Raw genomic sequence first — 20578 nt, forward strand, 5'->3', positions numbered from 1 at the left:
CAGTTCAGTGGCATTAAATATATTCACATTGTTATGCAACCATCAGCACTATTCATTCCAGAATTTTTTATCATCCCAAACTAAAACTCTGTACCTATTAAATAATAACTCCTCATCCACCCCACCCCCCCAACCCCCTGGCAACCACTATTCGGCCTTCTCTCTCTGATTTTGACAAATTTAAGTACCTCATATAAGTGGGATTTGTCTTTCTCTTTTTTTTTTTTTGCGGTGCGCAGGCCTCTCACTGTTGTGGCCTCTCCCGTTGCGGAGCTCAGGCTCTGGACGCACAGGCTTAGCGGCCATGGCTCACGGGCCCAGCCGCTCCGCGGCATGTGGGATCTTCCCAGACCGGGGCACGAACCCGTGTCCCCTGCATCAGCAGGCGGACTCTCAACCACTGCGCCACCAGGGAAGCCCTGTCTTTCTCTTTTGATTTACTTCACTTAGTACGATAACCTCTAGGTCCATCCATGTTGCTGCAAATGGCATTATTTCACTCTTTTTAATGACTGAGTAATATTCCTTTGTGTGTGTGTGTGTGTGTGTGTGTGTATCTCACGTCTTCTTTACCCATTCATCTGCCTGTGGACATTTAGATTGTTTCCATGTCTTGGCTATTGTAAATATTGCTGCTATGAATATAAGGGGTGCATGTATCTTTTCGAATTATAGTTTTCTCTGGGTATAGGCCCAGGAGTGGGATTGCTGGATCATATGACAACTCTATTTTTAGTTTTTTGAGGAACCACTGTACTATTTTCCATAGTGGCAGCACCAATTTACATTCCCACTAACAGTGTAAAAGGGTTCCCTTTTCTCCACACCCTCTTCAGCATTTATTATTTGTAGACTTTTTGCTGATGTCCGTTCTGACTGGTATGAAGGGGTGTTTTGATTTGCATTTCTCTAATAATTAGCGATGATGAGCATCTTTTCATGTGCTAATTGGCCATCTGTATGTCTTCTTTGGAGAAATGTCTTTTTAGGTCTTCTGCCCATTTTTTGATTGGGTTGTTTGTTTCTTTGTTATTGAATTGTAGGAGCTGTTTGTATATTTTGGAAATTAAGCCCTTGTCGTTCGTGTCATTTGCACATATTTTCTCCCAGTCCCTAGGTTGTCTACTAGGCAAGAACTATCCTCCAAAAAGGCTTAGCTTTGGTTCATTACCTTGTAACATAAATAGCATGAAGGGAGGGAGCAGTCTGCTTATGGTTTCCTTTGCTGTGCTAAAGCTTGTAAGTTTGATTAGGTCCCATTTGTTTGTTTTTGCTTTTATTTCTATTGCCTTGGGAGACTGACCTAAGGAAACATTGGTATGATTTATATCAGAATGTTTAGCCTATGTTCTCTTCTAGGAATTTTATGGTGTCTTGTGTTATATTTAAGTCTTTAAGCCATTTTGAGTTTATTTGTGTGTATGGTGTGAGGGTGTGTTCTAGCTTCATTGACTTACATGGGACTATCCAGTGTTTCTACCTTTTGGCTGTTGTGAATAATGTTTCTGTGAACATTTTTATCTGTTGGAGTTCTTGCTTTCATTCTTTTGTGTATATACCCAGAATTGTAATTGCTGGATCATATAGTAGTTCTATGTTTAACTTTTTTTTAAATTTTTTAAATTATTTTTTATTTTTTTTGCGTTATGCGGGCCTCTCACTGTTGTGACCTCTCCCCTTGCGGAGCTCAGGCTCCAGGCGCTCAGACTCAGTGGCCATGGCTCACGGGCCTAGCCGCTCCGCGGCATGTGGGATCTTTCCGGACCGGGGCACGAACCCGTGTCCCCTGCATCGGCAGGTGGACTGTCAACCACTGCGCCACCAGGGAAGCCCTATGTTTAGCTTTTTGAGGAACCATGATGCTGTTCTCCACAGTGGCTGCACCATTTTACAGTTGCACCAGCAATGCACAAGAGTTCTAATTTCTCTACATCTTTACCAACACTTGTTATTTTCTGTTTTGTTTGGTTTGTTTTGGTTTTGGTTTTGATAATAGCCATACTAATGGGTGTGAAGAAATTGTTTTATTACTGGAAAAACTCACTGAAGAAAGTGCCTTTAACATGGGTTAAATAGGTTAGCTAATATTTCACCCTGTAATTAGTCATGCCTATCCACCTCGTCACAAGCAGCTTGAAATACTCAGGTCTTATTTCCATCAGAGCAGATGAGAATATCTTCTCTGGGTAGGCAGGCAGATACAAAGAAGAGAGCCCAGAACGGGCTGGGCCATTCATTCATACCCAGCTGTGGAAAGAGTGAGGGGAAGGCTGGGGAGAGAAGGACAGGAGCTCTCTGGAGAAGTCCTCCTCATGGAAATATGTGAGGAGGGAGCAAGTTTCTTAACATTTATGTAAGTTTTGACATTAAAAAGGCTTTAACTTCTTATAGTCAAGTAAATTTGCTCTAGAAAGATAGTCTAGTTTTACCCTGTTCTCCTAGCCACCTAGCCCAGTTTTGGATATGTGTAACCTAATTTGAGAAGTAAGGGCTTTTAGGAAACACAGTTCTACATCCCAAAAGAGCAATGCTCATATAGTCACATGGGAAAGTTTTAAAAATTTTAATCCGTACCTATTAGTAAGTATAAATAGCTCTGTGCCTGGACTGTCCCACCTAGTTAATGTAATTGAACATTTAAAAAATGTTTTATTTGATTATAAAAATAATATATTAAAATTGGAAAATGTGAAACAGTAAAGGGAGCAAATTAAATCATCCATAATTCTTCCATCCAGTGATAACCACAGTTAACTGTTTTGTGTACTTTTGTTCTGTGCATATATTTTACACACTATATTAAATTCTGTAAGCTGCACTTTTAGTGCTATTAATAAGCGTTTCCCCATGTTGTTAGAAACTCATAAACATTTTAATTGGTGAATACTGTTCTATCATATTTCTTAATCATTTTCTTTTTTTTTTTTTTTGCTGTACACGGGCCTCTCACTGTTGTGGCCTCTCCCATTGTGGAGCACAGGCTCCAGACACGCAGGCTCAGCGGCCATGGCTCACGGGCCCAGCCGCTCTGTGGCACATGGGATCTTCCCGGACCGGGGCACAAACCCGTGTCCCCTGCATCAGCAGGCAGACTCTCAACCACTGCGCCACCAGGGAAGCCCTCTTAATCATTTTCTTAATGCCTTTCATTTAGCTTATTCGTTTTTCTTCCTTTCCTCTCCATTCATTTCCTTGTCTCTCCACTTTATTTTTTTTACTATTATAAATAGTGCTACATTGGACATGTTTGCATATTATGTTTGTCTACATTTCTAATTGTCTGTCTGGATACCTAGAAGTGAAGTTCTTGGACCAAAGAACATTAACATTTTAAAAATTCTTAGCAGAAGGTAGGGAGTCTCCCTTGACTTGTATACTTTTTGGTATAGATTAAGACACAGTTGAAATTAGAATTAGTTTTAGCTGGGATTTATTTGAGTATACAGGCTGTGAATTGAGTTGTTGTTGCTGTTTTTTGTTTTTTTGTTGTTGTTTTGTTTTTTTTTGCAGGCTACTCAGTTGTCTTGTGGTTTTATAGAAAAATTCTGCTTCTGTCTTCCCATTGCCTAATTCATTCAGTGGAGATGTATTGAGCACCTGTTTATATCCCAGGCTATACACTAGGTGCTGCGTGGACTGCTAGGATGAGTAAGAAGCAGTCACTGCTCTGTGGAATATCTTTTTACAGCGCCAGGAGGTACATGTGTTGCAGTCATTCCCATCTGTTGTCAGTTGCTTTTTCCTCAGCTAAGCAGACTGCTCCCTCCCTTCATGCTATTTATGTTACAAGGTAAAGAACCAAAACTAAGCCTTTTTGGAGGATAGTTCTTGCCTAGTAGAAAGCAGGAATTTTGAACTGTGGCTTGACTGGCACCTCCTTTACTACAGCTTGCATAAATTTCTGCCTGTAATTAAATGCCTTAAGGTATCAATCTCTAATTCCTCTACCTGCGCTCTGGAGCCCACCTCTCCCCCATTTCCCTCTATCTCTCTCCTGAGTTGTGGTGAGCCTTTTTCTCGTTACTGTATCCTGCCTGTCAGGCACTTACAACTACCGTTGCCTTAAGCCCATAATATCACCTTAACCACTTCTCTTTCTCCCAGTCTCTCTTCAGTTATTGCCATCTGGCTCTGCCTTCATCATTAAATTGGAACTGTTATCTCTTGGTTGTTAAATCTTTTTTTTTTTTTTTTTTTTTTTTGCTGTGCCTCATGGCTTGTGGGGTCCTAGGGGCCACAGCAGTGAAAGCACTGAGTCCCAACCTCTGGACTGCCAGGGAATTCCCTTGGTTGTTAACTCTAATAGAAACTTCTCAGTCTTCATCTTCCTTCACCCCTCAATAGTATTAAACATTCTTGACCAAAAACTTACTTGAAATATTCCTGATTTTCTTCCTACTACTCATCCTACGTATCTCCTCTCTGTACTCCTCTTGCCTTTAAAACTTTTCCTTGGGGTCTCTCTTAGACTCTGTCCTTTCTCTTGTCATTTTTTACTACTTCCTAGGTGATTTTATTTACTCTCCTCATTTCAAATACCACTACATGCTTATATGCTGATCACTACCAAAATCTGTATGTTCAATCCAAATTATGCTACCTTATTGCATATCTCCCTGTGGGTCCCTTAAATTCAACATGTTAAATTGTAACAAATCCAAAACTTCCTTTATGATCGCCATAAAGGCGTTCGTTCGTATCTATACAGTTGTGCCAGCTGGAAATCTGGGTGTTCCCCTTGTCCCTTCTCTCTCACTCTCATTCTCATTCCACATCTGATAAGTCAAGTCCCTTCGTTTCACCCTGATCACTGTTGAATCCTGTATCTTTGTTTAATGAATCCTGTGTCTTTAACACAGGATTCTACCCTTTCTACAAATGAAAAACTACCCTTTTCATTTGTATGACAGCTAAAAGCAGAGAGTCCCAGTGGGTCACTGTCTTTTTCTTCAAAGAGGTATATTTTTCTTATATTAGGTAATGGATTTGGGATGGAGAGGAATCGCCTTTTTTACTTCCCCATCCTTTTCCGTGGATTTTCAGAGTGCTTTGCATTTAGAAGGTACTGAGCAATAGTGTTGAACTGAAATAAAAGGATGTGAAACTGTTAAAAAAGTAGCTTAATTTTATTTTATTTTTTCATTTTAAAACTATGTATAATTTTCACATACTTAATTTTATATATTATTTTATTTTGTTTTTATTAAAAGAGAAATAAATGCTTAACATTTAAAAATAAATGAAGAAAGAAAATCAGTGAAGAATAGAACAGTCTCTGTGGCTTCCAAGGTTCTTGCTGTTTCTCTACATATAATATTGATCGGAACCTCTGTTCTCAAAATACAGGGTTTAGTCTACCTGGGTCTAACCATGGAAACAGACTTTTTTAACTGAATTCAGTGTTGGTGAAAAAGTAGTTTAATTTTAAAAGCTTCTACATATCTTCCTTAAGTCTGATAAAGAAGGGTTAAGAAATGTGTGTTATAGTAATGAAGAGTTAGGAATTGAAGCAGTCATTGTTAAGATACCTAGGAGGTGATGAACCTCAAATTAAATAGAATAATGCCACTTGGCATATAGTTCAGTTAACTGTATTTATAGACTATCAGCTTCTAGCACTAATTTCAATAAAATGTTAACAAGATCAGAATATACGCAATTTGTTGAGTGGTGAAGTTGCTGAAGGACTGAAGAAGAAATTAACTTTTTCATAGCTTATTTTTCTGTGTATTAGTCTTTTGGACCGTCATCTCTAATTCATAGAACACAAAATATTAGTATGATGTAATCAGATATGTGGTATATTCCCACTTTAACAACTAGGTTTTATTCATATTAACAGGTAAATCTTCTATTAAATTTCCACATTTTAAATAGGAGCAAAGCATGAGTGTTAGAAGTACTACATAATAACTATAAGGAAGTAGAGAGAAGAAAGGAGAGGGAATCCGAAAGATGTTCGCTCACAGAGCTTTTTATGCTGGCCACCAGATGGCACAGTGGTTCCGCATCAGCTGGTTGCACTGACTAGAGAAGGGGAAGGATGAGAGAGGGACAGTGCAACCAGCTGTTCCAAGAATGGATTGCTCTTCAATTGGTTCTTTGTAACCTCAGATGTCTGTTTTCTGTAGTAAAAGCAGGCCAGCAGTTTATAAGTACATATTTGAATTTGTTTCTTTTGAAGCTGGCTTTATGCTACTACCAAATGAACCATGTCAGTATCGCTCTTGTGATTTTTGTGAGAAGGTTAACTCTTTAGATACAAGCATCGAAAATATTAAAAACACTAAAAATTAAACATAAAACAGTACTGTACTGTGGAATATGAGGATACACGTTCATTTTATTTAATGAATGATGCTACTGAAATTATACTCTTAAAAATTCATTGATAATCATTAAATGACTGATATAAATAACTTAGATATGACCAAAATGAGGAATACCTTTAATAATATGAGGGACTAAACAAAAATAAGGGACATGAGGCATAATCTTTGATTGCTTTGAAATGAAGATTTTGTTTTTCTCAGTTGTAGATAGTTTATTTGAAGTTTAATAAACATTCTCTGCACAGTTCACATATCCATTTGAAGAATATATATAGTCCTAGAACCAGAGGAATTGAACTATAACCGAGTTGTAATGTTTTTATAGCATGCTAATAGCTATGAAATGATTCTTATCTAGTAATGAAAGCTTGGTGTAGAGAACCTAGATTAAAGGGGAAAATTAAAAATGGTGAATTATGGAATATCTGGGTACTTTGGGGAAATATTTAATTTAGGTTATGTGACACCCTAGGCCTTTTGTGGATTGGTACAGAGTGTAAATAAATATTCAGGTTATGAAGCTACAGGACAAAATAGACCAAGAATAAGGTTTTTTAAAAATTTAGATATTATTGATATAACATTAGTTTTAGGTGCACAATATAATTTTTTTTATATGTTGCAAAATGATCACAATAAGTCTAATTAACATGCATCACTGGCTTCTCTGGTGGCGCAGTGGTTAAGAATCTGCCTGCCAATGCAGAGGACATGGGTTCGAGCCCTGGTCCCAGAAGATCCCATGTGCCGTGGAGCAACTAAGCCCATGTGCCACAACTACTGAGCCTGCACTCTAGAGCCCACGAGCCACAACTACCAAGACCACGTGCCACAGCTACTGAAGCCTGCAGCCCATGCTCTGCAACAAGAGAAGCCACTGCAGTGAGAGGCCCACGCACTGCAACGAAGAGTAGCCCCCGCTCGCCACAACTAGAGAAAGCCCATGTACAGCAATGAAGACCCAACGCAGCTGAAAATAAATAAATAATAAATAAATAAATAAATAAATAAATTTTAAAAACATTCATCACTACACAGTTACACTTTATTTTTCTTATGATGAGAACTTTTAAGATCTACTCTCTTAGCAACTTTCAAATATACAATATTATCAACTATAGTCACCATGCTATAAATAACATTCCCAGGACTAACTTATTTTATAACTGCAAGTTTGTGTCTTTTGATCACCTTCACCCATTTTGTTCACCTCCCACCCCCACCACTGGCAGCCACTAATCTGTTCTATGAGTTTTGGGGGGTTTTTGTTTTTAATTTTAGATTCCATATATAAGTGAGGGAATAAGTTTTGAGGACAAGAACAGTTCAAGACAGCTAAGCTCTATGTTAAATTGTCTAAAACAGATGAGGAACTCTTTGGGAAATTATTTTTGGGTAGTGTCCAGGGGCATTGGGATTCCTCTGTCCCCAAAAAGCTGTTTAAGCCTGAAGCCTGGGGAAAACATGAGCGCCAGACTAGAAATCTCTGCCTTTTCAAGTACCAGTGGAACTGAAAGAAATAGCTTTGCTGTGACATAGGGCTGGAAGTAGGGCAAAAATCCAATGGTTTGGGTTTCTAGAGAAGAATCCTTCCTCTAGATGTGGGTTTTAGAAATTACTGAAATGAGAATTCAAATGGTACTGTCAGTTTTAACATGACAGAATACATGTGTAATTATCATAACTTTGGGTTGGCAGTTTAGAGGTTGACAACCTTTGTCTTCTTGAGATTAGTGACTGTATGAAACCAAAAGGACATGAGCCGTTTCACTTAATATTAGTAAACAGTGTTGTTTGCTAGCCTTAGAATGGAAGAAAAATACAGAAGAAAAAGTAACATATACTCAGTCATGGGATCAGTTCTTTATTTCCAAGCACTTTGAAGAAATGAGATTAGAAGGGCACCCAACATTGAGTTTATCCCTGAGGCATCCTCCTACTTGCTCTCCAGTAATAATAGCTACTAGAATCTTACAGTCATTTGGGGCATTTTGTTGTGTGTTTGTGTAAGAGAGTATCTTTATCTTCATCTCTTTTCACTTGTTGTTCAGATCAACCTAAGTCTTTAAAAATTTTTGTTCTCTTGGTTGTGTCAGCTCTCTCTTGATTTTGCTTTTGATGTCCGTGTGTTAAAGGTTGCCAGTTGTCTTTTACTTTCCATTTCCTAGATTCTGGTTAGCTGAAATTTTACCAAGTAAGCTCTGTGATTCAGGGATAGTAGAGAAAATAAATGTTTAATATTGTTGGCATCTTATAGTTTAAAGTTAAAACTTGAGAGTAGATGAGTTTAAAAAGAATTCTTAATGTAAGTTACGAAATAAAAAATGAAGCCCATATATCTAAAAGATACATCAACGGAGGTGAAGCTTTAATATCTTTTCATAAGTATAAGGAACCTTAAAATATTGGAAACAAAGTATCAATAAGATACTGCATTTTCTGTGAACCACTGTAACGGAACATTTCTGATAAATAGAAAAAGGGGGCAGGAGGTAAAGAAACTCACTTTCAGTAAGGCTAACGATACAGGTCCCAAATAAATCTTTACAGTGGTAAGACTTGCAATGAGCACTTTGCCGCATGCCTGTCTGGGGTGGGGGAGTGGGAGTGAGGTGTCATACTCATCAAAAACAGGATCTTCATTTTGGAAGCCCAAAGAATCAAAGACATAACATGTCCCGCCAGATTGAGGAAGCACTATTCAACCTGGAGACCTTTTTAAGTTTATTCTAGAACCATATAACTGGATTTTCTTTGTTTAGTATTAAGTTATAAAATATTTTTATTTATAATTATATTTATACTATATTTGTTTCATATTTATGTAATTTTATATGTATATAATGACTTTATATTTGAATATTGTATAGTAATTTATAGGGGATTACACTTGCTTTGAAGAACTCTGGTAAAGTCCTATGGATATGAAATATGGGGGATTAAATAGCTCTATTTGTTAACCTATAAATTTTACTTCTGAAGTAAGTTTGAAGTATTTGTCGAAAAGTATGTGTCTACAGCTTTTTTAAAAATTAATTAATAATTTATTTATTTTTGGCTGCATTGGGTCTTCGTTGCTGCACGCAGGCTTTCTCTAGTTGCGGTGAGCGGGGACTACTCTTTGTTGCAGTGTGTGGGCTTCTCATTGCAGTGGCTTCTCTTGTTGCAGAGCACAGGCTCTAAGCGCGTGGGCTTCAGTAGTTGTGGCACTCAGGCCCAGTAATTGTGGCTCGTGGGCTCTAGAGTGCAGTCTCAGTAGTTGTGGTGCACGGGCTTAGTTGCTCCATGGCATGTGGGATCTTCCCGGACCAGGGCTCAAACCCATGTCCCCTGCATTGTCTGGCAGATTCTTAACCACTGTGCCACCAGGGAAGTCCCTACAGCTATTTTTTAAACTGTACAGTTAACTTCCTGGAGTTTCTTCTAATTTTCACTGACTTTGGCCCTTTCTGATCTTTTTGAAACAGTGATCACATGGAAAGTGTGTATGGCTATTTAATGAAGTACACCAACCTTGTCACTGGGTGGCAATACAGGTAAGTGTGATTATTCTGTCACATTTCTCTCCCAAGAGACCAGAAATGGGGCTGATAATTTTATATTCTGATATTACTTCAGTACAAATATGGCTGGGAAACATGTTAGAGAAAGATTTACCATCTTTTTTCTAAAAGTCTAATGACTTTCTTCTCCTTTTTAAGGGGTAGGAGGAGTTAACATCTGTCCAAATTGCAGCCTCCAAATGCCTCAGAAATTAGAATCATTTGTCCACTTGCCTTATGCATACTTGCAGTGGTGAGGCTTTTAGGGTGGTTTGGAGATGGCAAAGAGATTTGTATTAGGTGCCTGTTCAGGATTCTCAAAAGTTCTCTGGGACCTTGGAGAGTTTAAATAACCAGCCGAAGGTCAAACAAGCACTCAATAAGTAGTAAAGCCAGCTATCTTAAATACTGTGTGGAACTGGTAGTTGTAGGGCAGGGGATTAAACTTTTGTTTTTATTGTGGTAAAATAAACATAACAAAATTTACCATTTTTTAGTATACAGTTCAGTGGCATTAAATACATGCACATTGTTGTACAGCTATCACCTTCATTCATCTCAGAACTTTTTGCATCTTCTCATACTAAAACTCTGTACCCATTAAACAATAATTCCACATTTCCCCCTGCCCTGAGTCCTTGGCGACCACTATTCTACTTTCTGTCTCTTTGAATTGGCTACTCTAGGTACCTTATAAAAGTGGAATCATACAATATTTGTCCTTTTGTGATTGGCTTATTTCACTTAGTATAATGTCCTCAAGGTTCACCTATGTAGCGTGGGTCAGGATTCTAGCTTTTTAGGGCTGAATCATAGTCCCTTGTATGTATATACCACATTTTGTTTATCCAGTTATCTGTCAGTGGACATTTGGGTTACTTCTACCTTTTGGCTAATCGTGAATAATGCTGCTTTGAGCATTGGTGTACAAAATATCTGTTGGAGTTCTTGCTCTCATTCTTTTGTGTATATACCCAGAAATAGAATTGCTGGATCACATGGTAATTCTGTGTTTAACTTTTTGGCGAATCTCCATATTGTTTTCCATAGCAGCTGCACCATTTTACATTCCCACCAGCAATGCACAGGAGTTGCAATTTCTGTACAACTTCCCAACACTTGTTACTTTCTGTTTTCTGTGGGGTTTTTTGTTTTGTTTTGTTTTTTTAATAATAGCCATCCTAATGGGTGTTAAGTGGTATCTCATTGTGGTTTTTAAATTTACAGATGTTAAAGCTAGAATTTGAACCCAAAAGTTCTGACTCTGAAGTCTATGTTCTTGGCATTATAACATGCTGCTTCTTATTCACATGTCATTTGGAGACCTCTGCTTTCGACTAGGTCAAATGATGGAATAACTGGAGCTGAATTTGCATTTTACCTTAAACAACTAGAAAATGGGACATAGTATATGAAAGAATGGTTTTCAAACTTTCAAAAAATAGTTGAAGCGCTATGATGAACATGTGATTTATTAAAAGAGAGGGCAGTTTGGGCCATGTTTAGTTTGCAGTAACAGTAGGGCTTTCAAATAGGAGTGATATGCATGAAGTTGGAGGTCATATGGGAGGTCAAAACTGGATGTGAAAACATAGAAGGGAATCATTCCTGTTGAAGTGAAAAGGGTAGTTCTCTAAGGTTCTCTGTTTGTTTTTTTAAAAAGAGCAAAGTCAAGGGAGCCTTTTCATTTTGCATTTTCCCACCTCAGTTTTTATGTAATTTTTAAAAAGCTTATACATTTAAATGACATATAAAATATATATATTTTTAAATTTATGTCACTCTGCTTTTAGTACTATTCTTTGTTCTCTTTTTAAAAAGGGAAATAGGTTAACTTTTCTCCCCCATGACATTCAACAACTTTCATTCATATTATATTATTGAGAAAGTCTCAGAAGTGGAACAGAAAGCTCCAAAATATACCCAAGCTTATAAGATTTAATATATGTTAATGATGGCATTTCAGGTCAGTGGCAACTTGAGACCGTGGGGAGAAGGGGCAGGTGTTTGTATCATTGCATGAGGGAGCCTTCCAAAAAGATCCATTGGCCACTGGTTGCCTGAGGAGTTAGCTAAGAGATCCAAACCAAAGTTCCAGCTTAGGGAGGGGCACTGCCTCTGCCCATGCGATCCCTCCAGCTGTCTAAGAGGCCAGTTTTAGCAGCAGCAGGAAGTGGGGATGAAGACAACCCATCCCTGTTTGCCACTGAGAACACAGAATCTCTTACCAGCTTGCCCCATCAGAGAGGTCTCAGCTTGTCAACTTGATTGCTGCAAGACCAGTTTAGAAAAAACTTCCATTTTCTGCCAACCTGGCTGGAGGCTTGTGGCGCAGCAGAGGTATACTGGGTTCTCAGCATGGAATGTGCAGACTGAATGATAAAAGAGGAACAGAAAGGTTAAGACCATGTGAAAGGACCTTAGGCTTAGAGCTCAGTTCCTTTGGCAGGCCTAGCCACTTTGTCCCTGTGCTGCAGATAAAGCTTAAGTAACAAAAGCACTGCACCTGTGCCAGATATTCAAGGCAGTTTCCCTGCAATCCATTTCTGTTTGACTAAGGGCAACTTAGAGCAGCTTGGAGAAATCCAGCATGGGCGTGCTCTATAAATAACTGCTTGCTTTGTAATGTAGTGCCCTAGGAATGAGCAAGACCCTCTCTTGAACCCACTTCCTTTCACTTTCAACTCTAATTCCTGAAGATGAGATCACTTCCCAGTTGTCTTAGAAGTTCTATACATACTCAGCACTGAAGTCTAGGATGGTCAGAGCAAAGCACATGGGTGCCCTTCCATCCAGAATCTTCACTAAAGTTGATTTTTGCCATCATAAGACATACTTCCAAGTCAGAATATTTTTTAGATTAAAGTTCCATTTGATGATACTTCACCTTAAGTTGTGGGCTATTCTGAAGATTAGTCATTTTCTCAAACTGACAGCCTGTTGTTTTGAAATTGCAAAAAATAAACAATTATTTAATTTTCCTTTTAACAACGTAGGTGACTTTTCTGCATGTAAAGATAGATGCTGAATCTTAAGTCTCTGTTTCTGCATTTCTTTAGCTTTTTGGTTAGGCTAACTTGATAAAAATACTATAATCAAGAGTCTCGTACCCTTCCAGGCAAAATAGCTTTATTAAGTTTCCTCACTACATGGATTGTCTCTCTGTCCCCAAACTACACATCTTGTAAAATATCTCCAGAGAAGTGGTGAAGGAAGAACATTTGAATTAATTCATTTATGATGAAAGACAGCCCAAAGTGCTCTATTATTGGCAGTGGGTCCATAACATCATCTTGTGTTAGAAAGATATTCAGTTATTGGCTCATTTCTATCATTTTACCAATCCCTCCTTTTGTATATCTAGGTGAGTACCTCCCATGTTGTAAATTTACGGTAATGCTTTTGGGATAAGAGATATGTATTCACAGCAAACTTGAGATTTCCAAACATGTTATTCTCTAAATTTCCTTTGAAGTGACTGCTTGTAAGAGAAGAGACCAGTCTTTTTCCTTTGACTATTTGAAATGAATTGTGCTTATTGCTTAGAACAGTCGGAAGAGATTTCTTTCTTTTCTCGTTTCCTTCGTTCGTTCCTTTCCTTATTTCTTGTTTGTTTGTTTGTTCATTTGTTCCTTTGTTCAGAGCTTTATTGAGATGTAGTGCCCATTTGAAGTGTACAACTCAATGGTTTTTAGTATATTCAAGAGACTGTTTTCTTGCTAACAGACCCCTTCCATTTGCTTGCTGAATTTTTTGTAGTAGATTCATGACTTAGTCTGTTCAGGCTGCTATAACAAAATGTCACCAACTGGATACCTTATAAACAACAGAAATTTATTTCTCACAGTTCTGGAGGTTGGAAGTCCATGATTATGGTGCCAGCATGGTCAGGAAAGGGTCCTCTTTTTTTTTTTTTTGCAGTACGCGGGCCTCTCACTGTTGTGGCCTCTCCCATCGTGGAGCACAGGCTCCAGACGCACAGGCTCCGGATGCGCAGGCTCAGCAGCCATGGCTCACGGGCCCAGCCGCTCCACGGCATGTGGGATCTTCCCGGACCGGGGCACGAACCCGTGTCCCCTGCATCGGCAGGCGGACTCTCAACCACTGCGCCACCAGGGAAGCCCCAAGGGTCCTCTTTTGGATCGCAGACTTCTCATTGTATTCTCACATGGCTGTAAAGGGCCAAGGGAGCTCTCTTGGGTCTCTTTTTCTTGTTTTCTGGCTGCACTGCGCGGCTTGCGGGGATCTTAGTTCCCTGACCAGTGACTGAACCCCTGCCCATGGCAGTGAAAGCACCGAGTCCTAACTGCTGGACCACCAGGGAAGTCCCTTGGGTCTCTTTTATAAAGGCACTGATCCCATTCATGAGGATGTTACACCCTTATGACCTGATAACTTCCCAAAGGCCCCATCTCCTAATATCATTACCTTAGGGGTTAGGATTTCCACATGTGAATTTTGGCAGGGACACATACAAACCATGGCAGATTACTAAGGACACTTCATATGTTTTAGGAATTTAAGATGATTTCAGTAGCTATTTTTGTGTTAATTAAAATAATCTCTTCAAATCTTAGGGAAAATAATGTTAAACAGCCATTTTAAAAATAGGCAAAAATGTGAGGGGCAGTTCACTAAGTAGAACTACAGATGGTCAATAAACACATGAAAAAATGTTTAACTCCTCTAGTAATTAAAGAAATGGAGGTTTAAAGCTCTCAAAAGTATTAAAATTAATTTATCAAATATCATCAGAATATGTGAACATAATTTTTAAAATCACAAGCATGCTAAAAGACGAATGAGAAAAACAATAGTCTTGCTTTCCCATCTCCCTTTTCACGCATCCGCTTTCGACTTGTATTTTCTTCTCATTGTTTCTTTTTCTTTCCCTGAATAAAAGGCTGATCCCATTCTCTTCCAGTTTGGTATGGTTGATATGGTTGCCATGTTGCTTAAGACTATATCTTCTAAGAACTTGAACTGGATCAAATTGTCTACCTGGTTCTATTACAGAACACACTAACATGTCGAATGCCAAATTGCTCTAAACCCAAACATTAATTTTTTGAAATAAAAACTTTTTAGGTTTTTTTTCCTAAAGAAAAGAACTATTGCACTACTTAAATTGGAATCCGAATTAACATATTTCCTAAAGTAGTTAATCTAAAACCAAATCAGAACATCAAATTCTTTTCCAAAGTGTATCAGTATTTCATCATTTAGTTTCAAGTTCCTTGTTTCTGCATCTCCAGTTGCAGCTTTTTCATTTTTAAAGAGGATAAGTAATCTTTAGTTGTGGCCTATTTAATGTTACGTTCACAAAATCTCAATACCTTGGCATTATTCTTATTATTTATTTCACTGATTAAATCTTAAATCAGATTCATTTCTTACCTAGCATTTGTTAACTTCAGAGCTCATGCTTTGATTTGTTTCCAGTGAATTTTAAATAAAAATTCTCACTACCATTTGTCTTGGGCAACATACCCTCCCTGTTAATGAATTCTGGAGAGAAATCTTCCTCTGAAAGGATACTGTATCTTTGTTTCCTTTTTGCATTGTCTAGTATGCCTCTTCCCTATTAAATGCCTCTTTCACAGCTGAAGGTTTTATATCTTTTATTAAACTCATCCAATTTTTCAACAACATTTACTGCTAGGAAATTCAATCTAGTGTTTCCAACTACTTCTTGAGATGCTTTTGAATTTTATTTAATAGCAGAAACTCAAAAGTGTGTGATTAAAATTTGGTTTGCTTTAGTTTGACTAGGGGAAATATTTTAAAATTGTGACCTTTTTAAAAATCATTACAGGTTTTTTGTTTTAAACAATGAAGCTGGGCTATTGGAGTACTTTGTGAATGAACAGTCTAGAAATCAAAAACCCAGAGGTACTTTGCAGCTTGCAGGAGCTGTAATATCACCCAGTGATGAGGATTCTCACACCTTCACTGTAAATGCTGCCAGTGGGGAACAGTATAAACTCAGAGGTATGACTGAACTATGAGAATTAATAGTGTGATTTTCTTCTTCCTTGAGAAGTTGGTATACTTCCCTGCTTTCATTTAGGTTTTGGAAATAAAAACTGCTGTCATTGATGATATAGACACAATATTTTAAACCTTGGAATTGCTTTAAGGATTTATGAAATCTGTTTTAATTAATGACTTTTTTTAAGTGGCACAGTGAACAAGTCTGTTTAAAATTGGACCCTCTAAGAAATTTGTGTAGAGGAAATCTTGATTACTGAAAACTCTAAAAACATAGACTTCTTTAAATTTTTTTTATGTCTTCCATGGATTTGTATTTTACCCCCTTTCTTGATTTGGTTGGTATGCTCTCTTTGTGGTTTTTAGTGACTAATGTACATAATCGAGATTTATTAAAATGCTCATATTCATTAAAATAAAGTATAACTTCTGTTTAGATACATTTAATTTGTATATATAAAGTTTCTGTTTTTAATTAATACACATAAAGTATAACAATAACTCTAATTGAGCATGCTTCTAGAGATCTGAAAGAATATACTGAGGATACATTAAATGCTTAATAAAGGTTATTTCTTTAAGGAAGAGCATATTTTTATGAGAAAGTTAAGACATGTCATATACCCACCTAGATGCATGTAATTTATCCTCCTAATGTATCCACATCTAGCTATGGTGTTACCTAACAAGGTTGATGCTTTGGCCTCTTTCCTACCTCCCTCTGGTCAGGGACATTTGCTCTAGGGAGAGTAAGACCAATCCCTGATTTTCAGTGATCTATTCTTCATGCTATAGACAATTAATTGTATTCTAAAAATAAATATAAAAGTGAATAACTTGTAGATACTTTTTATCAGCCACAGATGCTAAAGAGCGACAACATTGGGTTAGCAGACTTCAGATATGTACACAACACCACACTGAAGCTATTGGCAAGGTATGTGGATTCATATGTGATATTAATGCACAAAAATGGGAAAGATTTTTAACTTATTTTTTTACATTTTAAAATTGAGATAGTATTCACATACCATAAAATTTATCCTTTTAAAGTGTACAATTTCATGGTTTTTAGTATATTCACAAGATTGTACAACTGTTGCAACTGATTCCTGAACATTTTCATCACCTTCCAGAAAGCCCATATCCATCAACAGTCACTCCCTAGTCCCCTCTTCCCAGTCCCCTGACAAACACTAATATAATTTCTGTTTCAATGGATTTGTTTATTCTGGACATTTCATATAAGTGGAATCATACAATATGTGCTTTTTTGGTCTGGCTTCTTACAATAAGCACAATGTTTTCAAGGTTCATCCATTTCACTGCATGTATCATACTTTATTCCTTTTTAAGGCCGAATAATACTCTGTTGTATGGATATACCACATTTTGTTTATTCATCAGTTGATGGACATTTGGATTGTTTTATTTTTTTATTTTTTGGCCATGCCGAGTGGCTTGCGGGATCTTGGTTCCCCAACCAGGGATTGAACCCGGGCCCATAGCAGTGAAAGCGCCGAGTCCTAACCACTGGACCGCCAGGGAGTTCCCTGGATTGCTTACATTTTGTGGCTGTTATGAATAATACTTCTATGAACATTTGTGTTCAAGTTTTTGTGTAAACACATGATTTCAGTTCTCTAGGTTATGCCTAGGAGTAGAATTACTGGGTTATATGGTAGTTCTCTGTTTAACTATTTGAGGAACTGCCAAACTGTTTTTCAAAGCAGTCAAACTATTTCATGTTCTCACCAGCAATACATGAGGGTTCCAGTTTCTCCACATCCTTACCAATACTTGTTACTGTCCTTTTTTACAGATATTATGGCCATCCTAATGAGTGTGAAGTAGAATTTCATTGTGGTTTTGATTTCATTTCTCTAATGACTAATAATGTTGAGCATCTTCTCATGTGCTTATAGACCATTTGTGTATCTCCTTTTGGGTGTTTTATTTTTTAAGATGAAAAGGAGGGTCTCAGTACTTGAAATCTGAGGTTAGAAATGTCTACAAAATAATATAGGGAAGCATAGTTAAAGGATTCCATACCTACTTTTCATTTTCTTCCTAGTGGTTTTTCCCCATAGCTAAAGTTTTTAAAGTTGTGATTTAGGCCTATAGTCTGAAATCCAGCATAAAAGCTTTATTTGTGCTGCAAGATTCTAAGCATTGGCAGTGACCAGAAAGTGCTAGTTTGTTTCAAAGATACTTGAATGTCACATTAGAACATTTATTATATTGAGTATTGCTGAGTATATTTTTTGCTTCAATCGTGATGTTTAAAGATCTGAAATTAGAAATTTCTTGTTATTCTAATACATTCTAACGTGGATTAAAAAAAGTTCTTGACAGCACACATGTGGAATTAATTTTCTAACTACGTTACCAGTTTACTATGGGATGTGTGAAATACTTAAACTTTGAAGGATTTAAATTTTATCTTCAGAGCTATTCTTGTAGTGAATTTTGAGGTTAATTTTATTTTTTAAATTGTCTGTGTATAAAAGACTCTAGTTTAGTATAGGTTGAGGGTTAACCTAAAGTTTATAAAAGGAATGATTTTCTTTGTTTGTCTAATAGAATAATCCTCCTCTGAAATCACGGAGCTTCTCACTTGCATCTAGTGGTAATTCTCCTATATCCCAGAGGAGACCCAGTCAAAATGCCATTTCCTTTTTTAATGTTGGACATTCCAAACTACAATCAGTGAGCAAAAGAACTAACTTACCTCCAGACCATCTTGTGGAAGTCAGAGAAGTAAGTATGAACTGAAATCAAGTTAAAATGCATAAAATAATCTTAACTGCTTCGTTTTGACACACAAAAATTTTAAATCCTGTGTCTTCTGGGGCCCTCAATGTTTAAGTCTTAGAGTCCCTGACTCTTTAGGTGTCCTAAGTTTCCTCAAGTCTGTCAACTAGGTTCTGTGTACACTGTCATCTTTCAAAAGTCTGCATCTTTCATTTCTCAAGTAAGAGTACAGACTCCTTTAATGTAAAATTTATGATCAAAAGGGTTATTAAGCCTAGTGGAAAGACTATATGGTCAAACAACTGACTGTTTTCTTTAACTGGTACATGTAAATAGAGAATTTCACACACACACACAAAAATAGAATAGTTAAATCCTTGATGTTGCCTTATCTCACCATTTTCTTCATTCTCTTTCAAACTGAGTACCAAATACTTCTAGTTAATAAAGGATGCAGTTGTTAGGTTCTTAATAATCCGGGTGTTTTTTACTGAGTTAATTTTGGTAGAGCTTATAATTATATCTGTGTAGTGAATTGTGAAAATAATATTATAAATCACACCCAAATGATTTAAGGCAGGAAGCTGGGGAGAATGTTCCCTCTATCAAGTTATTTTGGTTTGTATTTATAGATGAAGAAATTGAGATTTAAAGAGATGAAGTAACATCCTTGAGATAAACAAGCAATAGCTTTGACTCACTTTTTAGTCCTGTTATAAATAAGTGACAATTATAAATACCTTTTTTCATAAAACAATACATTTTTAGTATTTATGTTGATGATATTCAATCTATTGATAAATATTGGTGTTTGTGTCTTAAGGAAATCAAGGTACTGATATATTAATCTACAATGAAGGAAAAGGAAATATTAAAAGTGGTTAAGATAAGGGATAGAATAAAGAAAAATATCTAGGGGCAGACTTGTATCATAGTGTGTTCCTTAACCCTTAAAAATTAGGCTGCCATGAAATTTTTGGAAATCTTTGATCATGGCTAATGATGGGAGCTTGAGGGTTCTTCAGAGATGCTGATAATGTTCTGTTTCTTGATCTGGGTGTTGGTTACATGGGTGTGTTTGGTTTATGAAAATTCATCAAGCCTATATACTTGTGAGAAGTGTACTTTTCTATCTGTAATACTGTATATCAGTATATATACTTCAGTAAAAAGTTCAAAACAAGCAAAACGCATGTAGTTGAAGTTGTCATGAATTTTGGTGCACATTTTCACGGAAAAGGAACCTTTTTGTATTTGAGATTTTAACTATCTGTGGAGACCTCTGCTTGGCTGTGCTTGGATCTTTAGGACCTGCTGACTGAGACTATTGTCATATCTCAGCTTCTCTTCTACTGTGATGACTTTAATCACCCATGCTTCTCTTTCTTGCTCTAATGGTTCTTTTGTTGTTCTCACACCCAGGGGTAATTTCTTACAGTACCCACACTATAATGTTCTGTGATTTTAAATATACCTTTCATATCATTGTGATAACATGTTAATGTTCAGCATGAAACTCTGACACTTGTATGTAGAGAGTGTGTGTCCCCAAAGTTTCACAACTACCTCTTTAGGAAGGACAAGTATTTACTTACAGAACTAATTTAATGGCAGCTTTCCTGAATTATGGCGCCAGTAATTATCCTAGGATTTGAGGGTTGACCATTGTTTGGCAATCTCTGTGCCAATGCCACATACAAAAAAAAAAAAAAGTTTTAGTTGAGTGTCTGTGTCTTCACTAGGTCGATGTTTTTGCTTTTAAGAACTCAACAGGTCAACTTATAAAATTATAACTCTATTAGGAACATTCTGTATTCCAATGGAATAATTCTATTTGTGAGAAAATAGTCCATTTGGAGAGTTTATACCATTTTTTGTCCTTCAGACAAAATTTTTAAATTTTTTAATAAATTTATTTATTTTATTTATTTATTTTTGGCTGCACTGGGTCTTTGTTGC

At 37.0% G+C, this 20578-nt stretch overlaps 1 protein-coding gene across 1 annotated transcript in view; it reads left to right on the top strand.

Annotated features, from left to right (window-relative positions):
- Positions 1 to 20578, top strand: part of OSBPL11 (oxysterol binding protein like 11) — a 100871-nt gene that overhangs the window by 18323 nt on the left and 61970 nt on the right. The window contains exons 2-5 of the mRNA XM_081236089.1: positions 9800 to 9868; positions 15690 to 15865; positions 16723 to 16802; positions 18449 to 18625. Of these exons, the coding sequence (XP_081092215.1) occupies positions 9800 to 9868; positions 15690 to 15865; positions 16723 to 16802; positions 18449 to 18625 (502 nt within the window). The remainder of the gene's footprint in view (positions 1 to 9799; positions 9869 to 15689; positions 15866 to 16722; positions 16803 to 18448; positions 18626 to 20578) is intronic.

The sequence above is a fragment of the Mesoplodon bidens genome (genome assembly GCF_964165515.1).
Source record: "Mesoplodon bidens genome assembly, chromosome: 5".
Classification (NCBI taxonomy): Eukaryota; Metazoa; Chordata; class Mammalia; order Artiodactyla; family Ziphiidae; genus Mesoplodon; species Mesoplodon bidens.